The following is a 20,309-nucleotide window of genomic DNA, read 5'->3' as shown; positions in this document are numbered from 1 at the left end:
AAGTCACACACCATTTGATTTCCTTTCCTTGGCTGATGGTACGCCTCTCATGTACCTATCACCATAGCATCACCTGCAAGCTCACAGCTGCAAATGTCTAAATACCTACATGTGTAAATTTTAAATCCTTACTTTAATTTAATTTGAATATTGCAAAATATGCCGGAGCAGATTCTCAACTGACATCATTCCTCTGGCATCCCCCTGCTGTCGATGGAGCGAATTTACATTTAGTAACATTCTAGTCTGTCGAAGAACGTGATTTCCACATCACATGGTTTTGAAACGCACGTAACAAACTCAATGTTTCTGCCCCACACCTTGTTTGCTGCACAAGAGTATTCAGCAGACAGGTTTGAACGCTTATTTAAGATTGACAAGTACTGAAGAGCCACATACATCCTAGGCAAAGAAAAGCCCCACAGTTTCCTAATGCATCAGCCTCTGCTACCCAGCTAAGACACTAGAGTAGGCCTCAAGCTAGCAAGGTGCTTGAGCACATGTTTAGCTTTTCAAACCTGGAATCATTTCATGGCCTTAACAAAAATGTTCATGTGAGAGGGACACCTGAGTTCCCATCTGAATCATAAACTCAGACTAAAGTTTCTTCACCCAGAGGTCCCACAAGCACTGTGGTAGAGACGGCTCACCTTTTATTCACGCTGCACAGGGTGAATGTACAAACTGGTCAGAAACTCTTCCCAGAATATAACTCTGCAGGTATGGCAGTGAGGACAATATAGAGAGTATATGGTTGTGTACCCCTGAAGTGTCTGGTTCACAGGGAGGGGGTGTTTCCTCTTCCCATATAATGGTTACCTCTTCAAAATCACATGATTAACCCTGTTCTCTAAAATGTGTTTTCTCCAGGCTGGAAACAATCTAGCCAACAGAAGAATAGCTCATAGCACCATTCTGAGTCACTTGTACTGCATTATTGGTTTGCACCATCATAAGGTTGATGCCACCTTTTTGCTATTGGTCAATTAAAAAAAAAGAAAAAGCAATTATACAAAACCCCCTGAATTCTCTGAAGAAAGCACTTGACTGCTCTTTGGCAGATGTTAATCTCACTTGCTGGAGCAGATAAACTGTCGTCTGTGTAACCTTTATTGAAAGTTCCAACTAAACTTTTAATTTTCTATTTCTACTTTTTTAGATCGTTTCTCCCCAAACTGCTGACTTCTTCCACCCCATCCCAGTTGGGTTTTGTGTTTCAGCTGGACTGAAAATTATCTCAGCAAGAAGTTTAAGTGAAGCTCTTTTTAATTACTATAATCACTGAAAGAAGGAAAGATTACATTGTGAAACAGCTATACTGTCTTCAGATCTTCTCCAGATTAAACCTTATGGAAGCTTCTTGCCCTGCGTGAGACAAGGCTGCTCTGCATGAAGAGCAGTGCCTCGTCTAAGTTACCCATTTTGGTCATCTGAGATGTTTTCAAACAGTTAGATTACCCAGAACATAGAACAGAAGCCAAACATAGTCTGGGGCCTGATTCTTTTCAAGTCAATGACACGATATTTCAGTTATATGTTTATAATTAAGAAGCAGTTGTTTCAGCTATTTAGAGACATTAGTATCACCAGGTCTAGGCTGCTATAAATTATCATAATGTTTTTGCAGCTTCATTATTCCAGTATAATGTGTGTTCTGCTTGTTTGCTTTTGTGTTGCTACATAATCAGGTGGGTCAAAATCCAAATGTTATATAGTATGTCTGAGGTTTTGTGGTTCCAAGTTAGCAGTTAGCCACTTCTCTTCAACAGCCATGCTCTTTCTGGCCAATTTTCTGTCTGTAGCTTTGTCAGCTTCTTTTATGAATCCCTCTGTATAATCCATACTCAGAATAAACTATACTGTTTCATTCCTGTTCCATCCACTTTCAGGCAAACAGCCAGGTCTCAGTGTAGTCAGTTTTTCCAGTTGTCCCTTTCCACAGAGGAGAAGTCTTGCCATAATCATTTTTAAGCTCATGGAATAACTCTCTCAAGCTCTAAAACCACCTAACACCAAAATTGCAATTCTCCAGTCACTGCTTTCTCTTGCACTAATGAGTCCCCCACCAAAAAACTTTTTTTCTCCTCTTACTGAATTGTGTCCCACCAGCTCAGACTTCCAGTTTTATGAGGATTTTCAGTTGGGGAAAAAATCCCTTCATGGTTTTCTTTCCGGGCATGGAAAAAGCTTGCTTTCATATGCTCTCTGTGAAATTTTGTGCCGCGCTCAAAACCAACTTCCTTCACCCAGCTATTATAATCCATAGTCAATGCAGAACTCAGTAATGCTTATACATGCATATGTGTAACCATTTATCTTCTTTTTCTCTTTTTTTTTTTTTTTCCTTATTCAGGTTACAGACCTTTTCTAATCAGGCTACCTTGAGACACAACAGTTGCTGGACAAGGAGCAATCCTAAACATCTTCACCAGCTGCAACGGATTCTGAACAATCCATTTTCTTCTGGAATTCTGCAAACTAAGTTACTTCTCAGAATATTTTGTCTTTGTAAGTGTAGAGCAACAGTGTGTAAACTGAGGAGAGGAGGTCCTGGCTTCTGACACGCAGCAGAGCATACGAGTTGAGCAGATAGCTTAAAGACAGAATTAGCTACACTTGTAATGGTGTACTTCTCTCTGAAATCCATTATGATGTTATACCAGTTAATTTAACATAGCAGCAAAGGAATATGCTGTTTGAGAAGTGCTAAAGAATAATGCAGCATGAAAGCAGGATTGCCTATTTATTAATGAGTATACTAGGACTCATAAACAACAGAAGCCAGGATGGAGAAGAGCATGCTATGTACCTCTAAGTACATACTCAGCATCCTGTGGGCTCTTATTATAATGTTGTACTCTGCAGTGAACATCCTGCCATACCTGAAAGCAATTTGGGGGTTAGGATCTGCTCCAAAACCAACAGGGAAAAAAAAACCTCAACAAAACACTGAAATCCGTGGAAGAGGTTCCCTGTATTGTAAGACTGCTAAAACAACTGCTGCTGAAAGAAACTTCAATCTTCTTGTCTTTGGCAGATTATGCCAAGCTATCGTTTGCTTTCCTAAAGAATGGTTAGTCTCCACACTTGAGAATAAAAAACTGACTGATGTAGTGGTAGTGAAGTATGGTAGTACCACAACTACCAGAAAACTGAAACAGATGCCTGAGTGCGAGACGGCACAGGCGCAGGAGTGTACAGGTCAGAACCGGTGTAACAGGTTTTGACAAGCATACTCTCCTTCTGGCTGAATGTTTACATATACGTGGAAAGGCACAAAAGAAAAGAATTTTTCTTTCAATGTGATACGACAATCTTCACACTCCAGCCAATAGCATGCCTTTGACCTAGAAGGTGCTATGGTCTATTTTGGCAGACTGTACTTGACTGGTGGAGTGTAGCCAACTATGATGGTGTGAACCACATTATCCTCTGCCTGTATAACACACTAAGGATAAAGAGGGAGAAGCAAAGAATTTCTCAGTTTAAGTTATGAAAGCAGAACTATAAGGCCAGAGTTAACCTACTTTCACATAGAAACCCACTTTCATTTGCAGTGTTCATCTGGTTTCTGTACCTCACTATGGCAATATTTTTAATGCTTTATGTCATTATAGTGACATATCACTATCGCTGGTGATATAGTATGTACTGAAATCATGCTCATTTTGCTTTGCTCTTTTTCCCCCTCAATTCCTAATTAACACCCTAAGTGTAGACTAGAAAATATGCTCAAGTCTATTCTGATACTGACTTTCAAAATGGAATAATTGATTTTAAATTCAAAATTGACATTTGATTTGTCTATTCCCTCTCCCCACTCACACTCACCCTACTTCCCACATTCTCAAAAAGTCCTTCTTCAAAGATAATTTTAAACAAACCTCTCTCTTCTCTATTCATATCTTCAGCCAACACTTGTCAGGGACAGGCAAATGACTGTCTGGAATGAGCTTTCCTTTCCTTCCAGGCTCTTTACACTTTATCTTAGAACCCAAGAAAGCAGAGGAAGGCGCTGTTGATGACTTTATATACAACTTTTCAATGGTGAATACTACATTTATCAAAGCCAGACACTGAACGCTAAGGGGGAGTGGGGTAGTATATGGAACAGAAAATGCCTCCGTGGGTAAGGGGCAGCTGTAGTGGAGAAGCTCCGTAGCAGTTGTCTGCCAAGGTCACTGACTGCTCTGACATGAGAACAGTAAGTGGGATTCAAATGAGAGAACCACTTTTCTCCTCCTTGTGTAAGCTATATGGCCCAGTTTGGTGGCTTATTCTGATCCAGGTGCAGTTTGTGACTACAAAGCTTTTGAAACTGCCTAACAGCTGAAGGAGAGGCAGGCCTTTTTTTGTCTTGGCACTGTGTGTACAGCTATAAGCCAAAACAGCCATTCCAAAATGTTCATTCCTAACCCTCTATGGATTTCAAGTTCACAAGCCATAAACTATAGAGGCAAAATTCACCAATTTCAGAGAGGTGAGGAAGTTTTGCCAGCAGGTTCACAACACAGGAAGCAATACTACAAAAGCAGTTGGTGCAACAATTAGAAAATGGTTTTTAGTAACAACCTTGGAAATGCATGGGGGCACCTCTCGCAGTTTACTGGGACAACTATGCTTCAAAAGCTGCTCTGAACAAAAAGCCCCTTTACATGTTTCTTAAAAGCTCCTAATATAAAGAAATTGCCTTTTCAAAAACCTGTAACTCAAGTAAAACTCAATGTTAATCTCCATAAATGGTAGCTACAGATCCTTCCCAAACAGTTCCAGAGCTCACCCAACTGTATCTTTGAGACGATCTTTTCAGCCACAGCTGAAGTGCTCTAGCAGAACCACTTGTTCATGTTGAAACTGACATTTCTTAGCAATTAGCACTTCCGAGAGTTAATATTTACCTCCATGTTTACATATCCCCTTCTAAGTTTTGTTTTAATTTCTACAAGTCATTTCACATAGGGCCGGTCTCCATTACTGCAGCAGATGGCAAAAACTGCTGAGTAGTAAGGGAAAAAAAGCATAAAAACTTTTATATCCTACACGTACTACCTGTATTAGAAAAATGGCAGAATTACATAGAATGCAATATTGTTTTATGGAAACTACTGCCATAGTTTGAATTGCAGTAGCATTCCAGTTCTTAATGACTTAGTTGTCTAGACAGGGCACATAATACATTTGTCTTTAAGGAGATATGAATTAATTTGCCTTGAAATACCTCAAAACCTCTGTAATACTTTCCAGCAGAGCAAACCTCTTACTGCTGTCCTGCCAAGTACGTAACACTCATAAAAATAAGGACTACTGTTAAAAAAAGACATACTAAAAAGAGCAGACATGTGAGTTGCACACTATGGTATTAGTCACATCCCAGTGCTATGTGGGAAAATCAGCTATTTGTATGGCTTTTCAAGAGGAATGTGACTCTGGCTCAAAACTAATAAATAAGAAAATACAAGTGACTCCCTCAGTTTTGTCTTGAACTTCTGCATAGAACTAATCTCACCCGCTTCCTTTCCCCCTGTCAAGAAAACAGAAACATTTTAATTGGAAAAACTTCATTTCCACATGATGCAATATGAATGAATGCAAAATTCTTCCAACTGAAATAGTCTAGTCTATTCTATTCTATACATGACATAACTGAAGACGGCCCAAAGGCACCTGAGCTTGGCTTTAGGTGCCAAAAGCAACACAGCTACGTTAGCCTTAACGTGCTGTCAAAAAGCTTAGGGAATTAATTGAGGCAGGCTGTAGTCACCCAATAAACTGCCTGCCACCAAACCTAGTGTAAGAAGTCCACCCCTTTTTACACCATCTGCTTATTCTCGCCACAAATACAGCGATCCTGTCACTGATCAGACTCTTACGCAGTTAAAGTTCCACGTCAAAAAAGACATAAATAAAATGCCATATTATCCACAGCTTCAAAGAACTGAGACTTCAATGAAAGAAGCAGCTACACGCAAAAGCAAAGAATAGAAGATTCCTGACAAATGCCTCAGGATAATGAGAAAAATGATGCCTAGATGCTCTGTCAGATCATGTTCTGTTCACGCATGGTCAAAACCTCTGTATGTTATGTAATAATTTCACAGCAGGCCACTCTGCAGAAGCAGTCATTTTATTTTTTTCCCTCACCCCCTCTTTTTCTCAGTAAGCAATGTAATAATCTGTTCCTGGCAAGACTACAGCCTCTGCAAATGCTCCTGAGTAGGAAACACAATGCAAAGTACTTATTTCAATCTATTTTGCAATGGTATCAGAGGAGGCACTGTTCAAATTTGGTAGAAAACCCCCACAAATTATAATCTGACAGGTAATTAACTTAGTCTAGAAACTAAGAGCTATCCAACTAAGAAAGGAGCAAAGGTCTGTGAATATGTATATATACATACAGATCTATTTATATACAGCCATATATATATATATAGGGCTACATATTGCAGTGGCTGTCTGCAATAGCAGATGTCTCGTCTCATCCCACACATTTGCCCTAGAGCAGGCAGGACAGGTTATAACATGAAATTTATCTTCTTTTCTCCTGTTTGTCAGGTGTACCATAGGCAGAGCAGGATGGTAGAAATTCTGACAACAAAATCTGCCCTTAGGCCTTCTGGAAACTTGGTGCCATGCTATACACTCAGTCCATTTTTTTAAAATACACAGAGACTCTATAATCTTCTGTATCTATAATTAGACAGAATATTCTGGAGTTAGACAATCTGAGACCCAAAACCAATAGCCATGTGCTCCATGTTTAAGTGCTCCACATTAAGAAAAACTTTTTCACATAGTATGAGATTATCAAATGAGGTCAAAATTCTGATGCATGTTTATAAACAAAGTTTTCCTAATGATTTTGCAATTGATTGTCTTAATAGAGAAATGCATCTACCTGCGGATCTATTCATCGGAGAACAACAATTCTTCAACTTTTGATAACCAGAAGATGTGTCTAAAACCTTGTGGTCTAAAAGATCTTGGTTTTTATGCTAAATAGTTACTGTTACTGAGATACAGTAACAGTTACAGAAAACTGTAAAACTGTGCTACAAAGCTCTAAAGTGCCATTATTTCTAAGTAGTCAGTAATCGTGTAAAGATACTCCTTTCATGTAATGGTGTTCCCCGGGGGCTGAATTTTAATGCAGGCGTCTCTTGTCTCTACAGTTGGCAGCTACAAAGTTTCCATGATTCACTACCAAACTATGTAAACTTTGAAAATTCATAAAAGCAAAACAATCCAGAGTAGCTGTACAAAGCAAGGATGTGAAACAACTGTGCAAAAAGAAAAACTGTTCAAAACAATATTTCTGTACTTAATAGCTGCCTGCTAATCTTAATCACTAAATTAAGAGTCGCACACTGAGAGTAAGACGCCAACCTGTGCCCAATCCCTCACAGAACTTATTTCAAACCCTGAATCTTATGTGCTTTGTTCTTATATGATATACTTTTTTGGTAGTTTACAGTTTCAACAGACTTATTTACCGTGTTTAAGGTGTCAGCCAAAGATAATAATACTGGAGCAGAAACACATGGATAAGAATTCATCTACAATGGATTTTGCCTAATGAGTTGACAATGTGGGAGACTGCTGTTACTGTACAGGAAAGGGAATAATTTATTTTCCATGAGCTGTAGATGGAAGAAGAGGTTTAAATTACAGCAACAGAGACTTTAGAGCGAGCATAGAAAAGCATTGGAATAAATCATCTCCAGCACTTGAGGATTTTGAGAACAGATGAGATGAATCTCTGCATAAGGATGGAGTAGGCATCTGGGTTGTAGATGTTGACTATATGAGGCTTCTTCCAGACCACCTCGTTGGGGCATTTGTTGGGATTACAACAGAGCCTTTTGTTTTTCCTTAATTTAATTCTCTGTCTGAAATCATGTGTCTAGAGGATATCAACAACATGAGATGATGACTATCCATTAATATTCATTCCATTTCCTAAACAAACTCCAATGAAGAAGAAATGAAAAAGGGTCTTCAGCATGCTCTTTATGTCTTTCCGAAAAGGACCTAAGAATGTGAATGTATTACAGATTGTCACCATGTATGAAGTCCAAGACAAACACCTACTAGGGGACCAAAACTTTCCCTTGCTGATGGCTATGAAATATCTTGGACACAGAAAGACCACTAAGGTTCCCCTTTGCCTGACACCATGATGTCAGCCTCTCTACATGCTGTAAGATGCTTCGTCCTCCCCCTGGCATGAGTGGACTTTCTAAAGGAACAAGTTTGAGGGATTCCTCATGTGATGTAAATTCACAGAACAGGCTCTGAGTCATTTGCAGACAGAATAACAAGTAAACAAATCCAAAACCCCCACCCTGTATATGTGTTTACCAATTATGCTATATTATGATATATTACTAATTGGAAGAGAGAGGTGGACTTGTTATTAAGGTAAGAACTGGGACAGGTAGAAAAGTTGGAGGGAGGTTCTCTCTATAAGCTGCAGTGGTGAACAACCACGATTTGACAGCTAATGCATTCACTGGTGTGGTATTCCTCAGTGCTAACTATCAAAGTGACTCAGTCCCTCAAAAGGTCAGGCAGACACTCACGCCACAAAAGATGCCAAAATGCTGTTTTTGAATCAGATGGGGAGAAGGACAAAGTGAGACTTAGCTGACGTAGAAATGCATTTCTCAAGGGAATACATTTGAAGCCACCATTCTACAGTGCTTTTTTCCTCACATTTGCCAAATCTTTCATGAAATAGAACTAAACAGAAACAGAGTTCAATTCACCACTTTCCTTCAATTTCCATGGTTTACCTTAGTAAATCGTAACACAAAACACCATCAAGCTGGATTAGTAGCATCTCACACGTCTTCCTGACCATAAACAACTGCACAGAAGGCCAAGCAATCACAGATTTCCCCCTACTCACTGGTGTAAAACCAGTGTCATTCTACTGATTTTGATGAATCTACCCCTCCTACGGTCCAGGAAAAGGTTAGAGAAGACTTAGGCTCATCATATATGAAACTATGTGTTACTGGGCCAACCTCCCAGTGATGGCAAATTGGTACCATTCTGCCACCTTACATATGACAATACAGATGTAAACCAGCTGCAGATTTAGTCCATTCATCTGTGTCCTTTGTACCTCAGTCATTCTCAGATTATAACAGATGTAAATAAAAAATAAAAAGACAAAACATTTGTGCTTTACATCCAGCACCGTAGCCTGTATTTCCTAAAGCCTTTGCTACATGTTGTCACCTTACCAGCTAAAGCTTACTGCGTAATTAGATAACATGGTTTCGGCTAAATCTCAAATAAGTATTTGCTGGAGCCAGTGGATTAAACCATGTAATCAAAACCAGTGGAAAAAATTCCTCTTTTGCCTTAAAGCTTTTCCTATCATGTGATTAATTTTGCCACATGGGTCTGACCAGAGGAAACATTGCTAATGAACTTTCACTAAAGACAGTCCATACTATGATCTCGTAATAGACATCAGTAGATCACAGAATTGTCACCAGCCCACATACAAGATTCACTCTCCTGACTGTATCTATTACCTTACAGAGAAGATAAAAAAACATTTAATTTCTCTCAGGATAAATAGGTAGCTCTAGTAGGGCAGAAAGTAAAAGCATTCATGGTGATTTGTTTTTATATCTCCCTACAACTTGGACATGATCTGTAAAAGACAGCCTTGGTTTCCTAAATTCAGCATGTTATGTGTGAGAAGGCTGAACTAAAACCAGGGAAAAGGTAAACAACAGCTCTTTGATTTACATTACTCCCTTACCATGGCTTGTTTGCAGAAGAGTTGTACCAACCAATATGCAAACAAGGAAGAAGCAGATAACCGAACATGACACGTACTTCCCCACAGATGAAAAGCTTCAGAATTTATTTCCACAACTAACAAGAATGCTGTAAGCTTTAGAAATGGTGAACGGCTCTCAGATGGACATTGATGAAGCACTGGGTGGGCACTGACTCTCTGAGAGAAAGTCTGTTTTGTAGCCTTCTGGAGATAAACTTACTGGTTTACTGTTGTGTTTTTACTAACAATCACCTAGAACATTGAATCAATTCTAGGCACTGTGACTGTTACAGTGACAGCTTATTTTTGGTGAGGAGAAATTTATTCCAAGAAAATCTTTCTCCCTTCAATATTTAGCTACTCAAAGGGTAACAGTCCAGATAGATAGATAAAAAAGGTGAGGCAGTTCTTTAGCGAACTTGATTTTGCATAAAAATATTATTTTTCTTTGGAGTTTAACTGGAATAGAAATACCACATTATAGCACATGAGGATCTGGCAAATTTTAAAATAATTCTAAACACAGGCATAGACCTGAATTACTAATGAAGAATGTTACTTTCAGAATATCAATTAGTACTACACAGTCTTGTTTGCCTAACTTGACAGAAAAAGAACTTACACTAAGGAAAGGCCAATAGGAAATATGAAAGAAATCCTAGTCACTCTTTTAATTTTTTTTCGTTACTAGCAAAGTAAATTTACTAAAGTTATCTGAATTACTTCAGACTCCCACTGATACAAACGAGAGCAGGATTTGATACCTTTAATTAGGAGTAACCCCTTTGCTGTTGCATCAGTTCTTTGCCTGCAAATCCAAGCCACTATTTAAGACAAAAAAAAAGTGATAATGATCTGTGTTCTCTGACCTCTGGTTGTCGTGTTTTCAGCTGAAACACCTACCTGGTTTGCCTCACCTCTCAGCAAAAGGCACCGTGCTTCTCTTCACTCTGATAAGGTCTAGCAGCTGTTTACACCCGCTTGTTTGTTCAGGGTCACCAAGCATGATATTTGAGTCTGTGGAAACTGCAGTCTCACTTTTCTCCGCATCATGGCCATTGCAACACTACAGCATTACAAAACCACCTTATGTTTGTACACACTATCCACTCCTGATTCTCTGTGTGGATCCATAACTTTCTACACAGCATTCTCTCTGAGAAAACAAGCCAACTCAGAATGGACTAAGTTCAGCAAATAAAGATGCGGACACTGAGCTGTATGACACACACCTCAGCTGGCAATTACAGAGATTTCCCACCTTCCTCCTCGGAGAAGTTTCTTCATGCAGGATCAGAGGCAACACATGTTTTTCAAACTCCTTATGTCAGGTCTTTCCATTCATTGAGGCTAACATTCAGATTATTTTGGCTATAGTCCAGTCAACAGATGGCCAGTAAAAACTCTGGTCTTGGAGATACACGGTGACTGACAATAAGGCCATTCTATCATCCATGAGCTAAATTAAATCTCTTAACAGCTTTTGCATCACTAAGAAGCATTTGCTGCTTATGGAGTTAGATATGAATACGCAGGGGTATGCGCACACTCCATCACACCTTTCATACAAGAAGGATATGTCCCTTGCTCTACAACAAGATTTATAACCTAAAAGTATTCCAGATTAGTAAGAGCAATTCAAAATACTAATTGCAAACTTTTTTTCATCTTAGGCTACATCCTCTTTCCCTTTGCACCCTTCTCCACATCATTTTCTACTCTAACAAATACAAGCTACTTGTCCTCATGAGCTCTTTGTACCTTCCCCTCAGCTTCATATTCTACATTGCCAAGACTGAAACTGAAAAGAAAAGGGAAAAAACAAGGCTTTCAGTAAAACGTTCAAAATATCTGAACCCTGCCTGGCTGAAGAGCCCTGGCTCTCTAAAACAAGCCGGGGGATGGATTTGCTTGTTTCAAAACAAGACACAGGTATTCAGGCCTCTCAGAATGACTACAACAATGCTCTTTCACTAACTGGACTCAAAAAGCTCAACACCTAGCTTCAGTTTGCATGGCTACTTCATATCTTTTCCAGTGGAGCTAAGTGTAGACTAGCAGATTGCTAGCATCAGACAGGTTAGCAAACTTAAAACATCAGAAGGGCAAAACACACATCACACTGCCTTGGAGAGGCTGTGCAAGAGACTGAAAGAACTGAGGGTAGATTTGCTAGAAAAGCAATAGTTTTTCATGCACAGTAAGATTAAAAAAAATGCCTATTAGTTTTCCTGCAGGAATTCAGGTGGATTGGGGCTGGATGGGAACCTACATTTTGTTTTAAAATGTAAGCTATGACTTGCAAACACTTGAGACATACTACTTAAAAAGTATCAACTGAATGTGACAAAAGAGAGTGCAAAGCAGGCAGGTATTCTGCTTACAAAAGGCTAATGAAACTATGGGTGACTTTTAACTGATTGCCATTGCAAGCTATTAATGCATTTTTTTCAGAAAGCTTTAGTCTATATTATAACTGTAATAATCTATTCAAGTTACTGTTTAGTATATAAACTTGAAAACAGTGATGCAGTTCATTCAGATCTCTTAATTCTCTCCTGGAGCATAAGCAAGGAAGTACAGTTTGCCTTATCTACTCCTACACTAAGAACTACCTAAAGAGTGGGTTGTTTTGAAAAGAACTGTACTAGTCAAGGCATGATTCATGTAACAAGTTAAGCCAAGAGAGCAGGCTGGACAGTTAACAGAAAAGCAAACTAAGCGTGCTAATGAACTAAATTATTAAATGTACAAAAACTACCAGATTTAGATATTATGGGATTTTTGGCTAGACAGAGACCAGGATTTCAACCCAGGAATGCACTTAGTGTGTCTATTGATAGTTTAAGGTTGTTGAGTACAAGTCACCAGGGACTAAAAGTTCTGTGAAAAATGAAACAAAAAAATTAGACCCAAATGTAGGACTGGGATGCCCAAAACAAGTGTCTTCCCTGAGACACTAGTATGCCAAAGTCAACACCAAAATGCTGCATGTTCAAATTTCTGCCATCAGCTGCTCTCCTGCAGTGCTGCTGATGGGAAAATTGCAACTTCCATTCCATTAATGCTTCCTTCTCAATTTTCAAAACTCATTTTCTCTTCAGCACAGGTAGGAACTCCTCTCCCTGGAGCAGTATGAATCTCAAAGAGAGCAACTCCAGTATATGAGGCTGAGAACATGCTTAGTTGCTCAAATAGGAATCAAGCAGTTACTTTAGCAGTTCTGGATATCTGCAGAGAAGTGGAAGCTTGGTTATGAAGTGCTACAGCTTAGCCATTTAAAACAGATTTTCCTCTAGAAAAGGGGGAAATAGAATCCCAGAGATTAATGTTTAATTCTTCTACTATTTTCTTTCTTTTTACTGTTTTATTGTGAGACTAAAGATAAAGGCTGAAAAATGCTTTAAATAAGGCCATCATAATGGGGATGCTATCCATTCTATCTCTACAGATAAACCAGTGACCTGACTGACGGTCACTTCCAGAACCTGCCAAGTCAGCTTGTAAAAGCAGTTCCACAGTGATACAGTCCTCCCTGCCAGAGCTGCAGGGATCCAAACAGCACCCTCTAACCATGGAAATAAAGGCTTGCTATCCTGGGGCCTCTCTCCTAAGGACCTGGGAGTGTCTGAAACTACTTACTAACCAGCTGCTGTATTTGCAGAAGGTGGGTACCAAATACATGTGTACAGACAGGCACACACCCACCTTTGCAAAGAAAGGGCAAGCACCTTGCACAGAATCACACTGGAGACACCTCTCCTTACTCCCCCACAAAGAAACTTTGATCTGTACTGTGTAACTAATGAGAAGGCGCAGTCATGCCCTCAAGAGCCTCTACCACCAAGGGCAGGCAAAAAAAATGAATGTTTTTTATAGTGCCAAAGCCAAATGAGAAATGCATGATACTCTTCCAGTTCCCTAGTACACCCTCCCTAGATATTAGCATCTTTAAAAATCTCTTTCAAGAAAGAGAATTGAAAGCAACCAGATGTACTTCTATTAAAGTCTGAAAAAAAAACCCCTTGCTAAAGAGAAGCTGTTGCTATTTTTATTTATCAAATTAACAGTCAAGAAAAAAAAATCTTAGGTACACTAGCTTTGAATTAGAAGAGAGAGCTTATATAAAATACTACTATGAACGCAACTGAGAAGAAATGCAACTAATCCTTGTGCAGCAAATCTTACCAGTACCAGTTTTGTTTCCTTTTATTTTTCATGCTTGCTTTTCAATGGTTAGGTTAATGTATCACAGTTGAAACAGGACTAGTCAACAAGCCAGAAATATTTTGATTTTCATATGGTAATAAAGAGTGCTGTTACTTTATCTGTGTTCTGTCGTTGAGCTTACCACTGAAATTACTCTACTAATTTGCAAGCTAACTAATGTTCCCCGGAGAAGTAAATTACAGAATATTTGAGCCTTAAACCCAGGTGCAACTGGATGTAAAACCCTGCACAAACATAAAAACATGCACATCCAGCTACCTCTTGCCTGTATTTGGCCTCTCTAAAGACACAAGACTGTTGGATCAAAGCCTAACATCTATGCTGGTGACTGTCAGTCCTCACTGACATCTGAGAAAGTGAATGTTAGTCTGGGAATGTAAATGGCGCCTCCAAATAATGCAGCACCTCTGAAGAAATGGATTGCATTGCCAGAAATGGCAAGCAGCCCAATTCCTCTTCTGGAGACTTAAAATACTGATACAAAATAAGATTATGCCTTATGTTTCTGTAATAGTGTATCTGCACTACATGTATGTGTATATACTTGTATATATTTATATGCACTATATATACACGTGTATTTGTACCTGTTTGCAGGAGGACATAGGGGTGGTACAGGCGCTGTGATTTAAAATGCAGACACAACCTATTTTCCATGAAGCTGCTTCTCCAGTGTCAAATTTCATTTCAGCCAGTATGTGGATTTATATTTGCAACACAGAACTGTCGCAAGATACATCTTTGCCTACCTGTGAGGCTTTTGCGTCATGTCTCAAAGCCCGAAAATGTCACTGGAAAAACTTTCAGTGATTTCAGTGGCTTTGAACTTGGCTCAGATAATACACGTGAACTGAGGGTTGTAGGGTTCCAGCTATTACTAATTACTGCTGTAATAAATTATATAGAGTTTACATTTCAGAGCAGGTGGTTTGCTAAGGTGTTTGATGAATTCTTGTATCTACCGCCCAATTTTGTACCTAAAGCACAGGAGCTGTGGGAATCCTTAACTTTTATAAGCTAAGCCTATAAACTGAACCTATGAAACAGATTTGGTTTTCAGCATTCAGTTTCCCTACAAGCATAAAAGTTGAGCTTGTGTGATAGCATGTGCCCATTTCTTTTACTTGGCAGACTGAAAATAAAAACAAAAGTGCTGTTCTAAAGAGGCACCAATCTGAAGGCTACAGGAGTAGCATCAGAACAGAGGTCCTGTTCCCAATGGCTGGCTCCCTACAGCCTCTGCTACCAAATTCTCCATCCCCAGAACAAAATGTCAGCATCACCCTTTTCAAATGACTGTCAATACTTATAGCTACAATTACACAAACCTCTTGTTGCATTATAGTACACAGCAGGATGAATCACCGATGGGTATTAAGGATGTGTGTTACAGAACAGCATATGCTAGCTGTATTTAGAGATCCCCTGAGATAATCTCCAGATTTCAAAAGGTTTCCATTTTTAACTGCCTGGAGAATACAAAACCTATACATGTACTACTTGTTGCTAACATTTAAAACAAGCAGCAAAGAAGCAGAATTACTCTTCCATCATCCAGTGGCCTGTGAAGCCTGCAGCCTGGAAAGTGACTGGGATGTCCCACAATGTCACATGACACTTGAAGTATGAAAATTTATGTATATAAAAATGACCTAAGGGGCCAGTGCAAAGTTTTCTGCAACTCATTTTCCCAATAATTTTGTCTTAAGTTTACAGATCTAAGCAATGGTGCTTTTTAATTTGGACAAAATTTTTCTTCCACTTGGTAGATGTCTCCATGGCAGCACGTTTTTCTTGCTGTAACCCAAATTTTCCAATTCTTAATCTCATGCCATTACTCCTACAATAGTTCTTCACCCTTGTAGTAAACTAAGTAATTCATATTCCTCTTCAATGTTTACAGTTTTCAAGTATTTTCAGATTTACTTCTGTTAGGCATCTCTTAGTCAAATTAATACATGCGTGTTTGCCTGCTCTTCTTAAATAACAACCAAATATGTCTGTTGGTTGCTTTTCCCATTTAACTTTTTCTCTAACTTGGCAACCTCTAAATAAGGTGTTTGTACCATGGGCATGCTGAAAGTTCAAAATGAATGCGAGAGGGGAAATCAACATTAACAAACGTAGTTTTGTTTCAGCAGCTGCTGCAGTAAGGATGTTGATGAATAAAGTGCCCCAGGATTTAAATGATTAGGAGTTAACGTGATCAGTTCTGATTATGCTTACTTCATAACTGAATGAACTTCATGCCACCATGAAGTTTGACAAAAATTTGTATTCAACCCTCAAATTCTTTAGCTGGAAGACTAATAACAGTATTGGTTCTGGATGCAGCACTGGCTTGGTAAGCGAGGCAACCTTCCCATAAGGAAAATGCAGATAATGTCACTTGATGTATGAAGCTTATTAGGAACTTTGTATGATCGTTGGAGAAAGAAATACAGCTGTGAAGAATGAACAGACACCACAAGCAAGCCAAATACATTATGAAACACCACCAGTGTTGTGTCCCAGTGCTAAGAAGGTTGAAAAGTTTGCCTTTGTACACTTGGTTTGAAGATGATGACCATATTTGCTTGAAAAAAACATTTGGATTGCCTTCATTACACATATCTATTAAAAAGCATTGTGGAATATGTTAACACTTTGTATAAAATCAAGCTGTAGCTTAGAATAGTTGCAATTTATTTTGTACCTTGACTTACGACTTAATCTATAAGCTTTGCAAAATAGTAAAAAAAAAGTATAGCATACACAAGCAACTTTATTTTGCTACTTGCCATTCTCAAACTTTAATAGCAGTACAAAAATATGAGCTGAAAGAGGGAAAACTTAGAGGATAATAGCAGAAAGATGCACTAATTTCAGGTGTTATGCCCATTAAAAATAGGAACTACCGCCATATTTTTTTCTTTTTTTAATGTTTTATAAAATAGTTAAAGAGCTGCTTCTGTGAAAGAACTGGAAGAAAGTTACTCTAAAAAAAGCCAGGGCATGTTAAACTAAATTAAACCACAAGCTATTAGTCAGATGAAGCCAGCTATCAGAGGAAACACTGGCAAGTCCTGTCTTAATAAAAGTATACAGAAAGTCCATTTTGGTAAGACTGTAACTGAAGAAAACCTAACGGTTGTTCTAAGTAGTGGTATGTGCCGAATTTCTCATGGGACTACTGATGTTTAGCAAACGTACCTGTGTTTGCAAGACTCAGGTAAAAAATATTCTTCATCTTTTAAACTTCTTTGAGAATCCTTAAACAAGGATTTCCAAAGAGGAGGGAGATTTATTGTCCTGCCCCTCTCCCCCTCCCCAAAATAACATTTCACAACCAGTTGTCCATCACTAGGTTAGGCTGAAAAGCAAATAAAGCCATATATTGTTCCACAGACTCCTCACGATAGACAATTTGGGGTTTATTTTCTAGTGTTAAAAGTCTATAAAGCAATTTTTTTATGAAACCCAAAAGCACTGAGAGGACATACATGAAGCACTGTTATACTAAGGGTTTATTCATACTCACTGGAAAGGGCTGTGTAACTATCTTTGCTATTTGAGTACAACATTTACATTTGACAGACAAATTGAATATTCAGATCAAGCACCTCAGTTAACCACAACATTGAAACTCTGCTTCCAATTCCTAATATAATAATCCTAAGTTAAATTAATTAAAAAACAAAAACATTTCTGACTGCTTACCCCTAATGGTTTTGTGTGTTTCAAAGCATTCAGAAATTTTGCTAGGTGAACTATATCACCTTTTTCTGGATGATGAACTGAAAGTATTTGTTTAATTTTCAAAAGGAAAAAAATGTGTTCACTTACATGATTTCTTTTGTTTTCTCCATCTTTTATAGATGTAATAACTGTCTCAGAAAAAATTGTTGATCCAGTTTTGTTATCTGTAACCTGATACGGCAAAAGAAGAACAAAATATCAAACTACATTTTTTATTAGTCTTTTGTTACTCTCAGTCCTACATTCTGCAATAATTAACCCACCCCCACCCCCTCCTTTTTTTCCCATTTTGCTGTCACTCATATAAAATCCTAATCTGGGGGGAAAAAGTAGATGACAAGGCTATCTCCTTATATATTTAAAATATCACCGTAATGAAGCTAACTGAGCAAGAGATGGTCATTCTTTTATGACCCAGGTAATAGTTGTAGCTGTGTTCTATTTTTAGCAGGCATTTTTTTCAAAATAAATTATTATTTCACATTAACCTTTTATGACATATGCCCTTACACAGTGATTAGGCAAGGAAATAAGATACAATAAAACCCCAAAGTAATTATCAGGAAAGTTTATGCTCCAAATTATCTTATTTCTCCCCAAAATGTGCAAAATTGTTTTTATTTTTGAAGAAAAGGTTGTGTAAGAACCAGCAGCTTGCTATATATGTTTTCTCATACCTTATCAATTTCTTGATGAGTCTGAACAGTTCTATTACCAACTCTGGTTTCCATGTTGGACTCATTATGGTAGTTGGGAGGTAAGTTTTCAAAATTTACTTCTGACAGTTTTTTTGCCCCTTCCTCTTCAGCTTCCATCTGCCAAATTTAAATAAACCAACTGAAAATTAGCAACAACTACACAAAAAAGAATAAGCAACTCTTCTTGTGCAGCCCTCAGTAACGCCCTGTTTAATTATGTGGTGCTGTTAGTACAGATCCCCCTGTGTGGGAACGCTTACTCAGCTGTTTCAGACAGTGACCACAGCAGCTTTTTTAATGGACTAGAAAAAACATGGAGAGCCAAACCCTTGAGCTCTGGACTGTTTAACCCAAAGTCAGTCCCAAGTCAGTCCCTGCGAGGAAGAAGTGTGCAAAGACTAGTGACAATTTGGTATCTGCACAGGCTGATGCCGGTCAAGAGCCCAGCTTTCTATTTTTCCCAGAAAACCACTAAACACTTAAGACAGACTTCCCCACCTGACAAAGAAGAGAAAATATTCTGGCAGGACAGAGAGACATAGCCAACACCCCCTGAAGTCAACAGAAGCAGTCCTATAGAGCAGGGTGCACACATCCAGAATTTCATTCTCTATTTCCGTTCCCACTGTCTTTGTTTGCCAGATGAAGACTCAACACAGAAAAGGAGTCCTCTTTGAATAAGAAAACACAGTAAGCTCAGCAAAAGGGCATGAGTCTTGTAAAACAACATAAACTCTGAGTAAGTTGTGTCACTTCATTATTTGCAACTGCTGTAACAGAGCTAGGAGGCCACAAGTTCAGCCAGGCTGAACAACAGAATTTTTCCCAAGACAAAGTTTCTCTTTCTGGTGTGTCTGTTTATTTTAAATGACAGCTACAAACCTTTTTAAGAGTAAAGCATTTATCTGCTAAGACGCAGCTCAGACAATCCACATTTTGTGCTATATACAGACCATTCTTCAATCCAGAACTGACTATCGGAAAACAGGCAGAAATTTTGACTACATCCTTATTTATAATTAAGCATATTTTCGGCATTGTAAAGAATACTTTAAAAAAAATGGTTTGTCTCAATGTGTTTGCAATCTAAATGAAGTGGATGACAGAGGTAGATTTCAGCAACTGTCCAGATAAATGGTTTGTCTCAATGTGTTTGCAGTCTAAATGAAGTGAATGACAGAGGTAGATTTCAGCAACTGTCCAGATGACAGTAAAACTTCAGAAATTATCTAATTATAGTAAACAAAGGTCTGTTTCCCCAGTGGGTTGTCAGTAAAAGGTTTTTTTGGACTATGTATTTTTGAATGAGAGGAAAAGAGAAATTGGAAGGAAGATTCTTAACACAAAGGGAAAAAAAGCGCAGAAGTAAGGGGAATGCAGGAACAAGGTCTTCTGATTGTGATACGAGACAATGGCTTGGGGTCTAGACTCAGTTCCTGGCTTTGAAACAGGTCCTGTGCGATTCTGCGCAAGCACTTTGAGATCAAGACACGGAATTACATCAGAAGTAAGCCGCTTTTCCACACATGTTTTCAGGACTGTCTTAGACCTTTGAATCCTGGTTTGGGATAACCTCTTGTGTCTTACTTCCTGCTATACAAAGACAATAAAATAACTTTTCTTCACTCCTCCCCTTGTCACGTACTGTTATTTTCTCACTTTAGGACCCAGACGGACTATTTGCCTTCATTTTTGCCTATCTGCCCGCATCGCTGCAAGAAGGTGGCTTTCCAACGCAATCCCCAGCGCCGCAATACAGACACACACACGGCGAGCCCCGAGCCGCAGGGACGCACAGCAGCCGAAGGGCGCAGAGGTGGCGCGGGCGATGTGAGAAGCGG

The 20,309-nt window shown here is 38.8% G+C and overlaps 1 protein-coding gene across 2 annotated transcripts in view; it reads right to left on the bottom strand.

Moving 5' to 3' along the window:
* DKK3 (dickkopf Wnt signaling pathway inhibitor 3) overlaps positions 1-20,309 on the bottom strand; it is a 30,737-nt gene that overhangs the window by 9,737 nt on the left and 691 nt on the right. For both annotated transcript variants that reach the window (XM_076343976.1, XM_076343977.1), the window contains exons 2-3: positions 18,448-18,585; positions 17,858-17,941 (exon numbers count right to left, since the gene is read on the bottom strand). In XM_076343976.1, coding sequence (XP_076200091.1) covers positions 17,858-17,941; positions 18,448-18,585 — 222 coding nt within the window. The remainder of the gene's footprint in view (positions 1-17,857; positions 17,942-18,447; positions 18,586-20,309) is intronic.

The sequence above is a fragment of the Aptenodytes patagonicus genome, chromosome 7 (genome assembly GCF_965638725.1).
Source record: "Aptenodytes patagonicus chromosome 7, bAptPat1.pri.cur, whole genome shotgun sequence".
Taxonomy (NCBI): domain Eukaryota; kingdom Metazoa; phylum Chordata; class Aves; order Sphenisciformes; family Spheniscidae; genus Aptenodytes; species Aptenodytes patagonicus.
The sequence above is the reverse complement of the archived record's forward strand: the minus strand, read 5'-3'. Positions and strand labels throughout refer to the sequence as shown.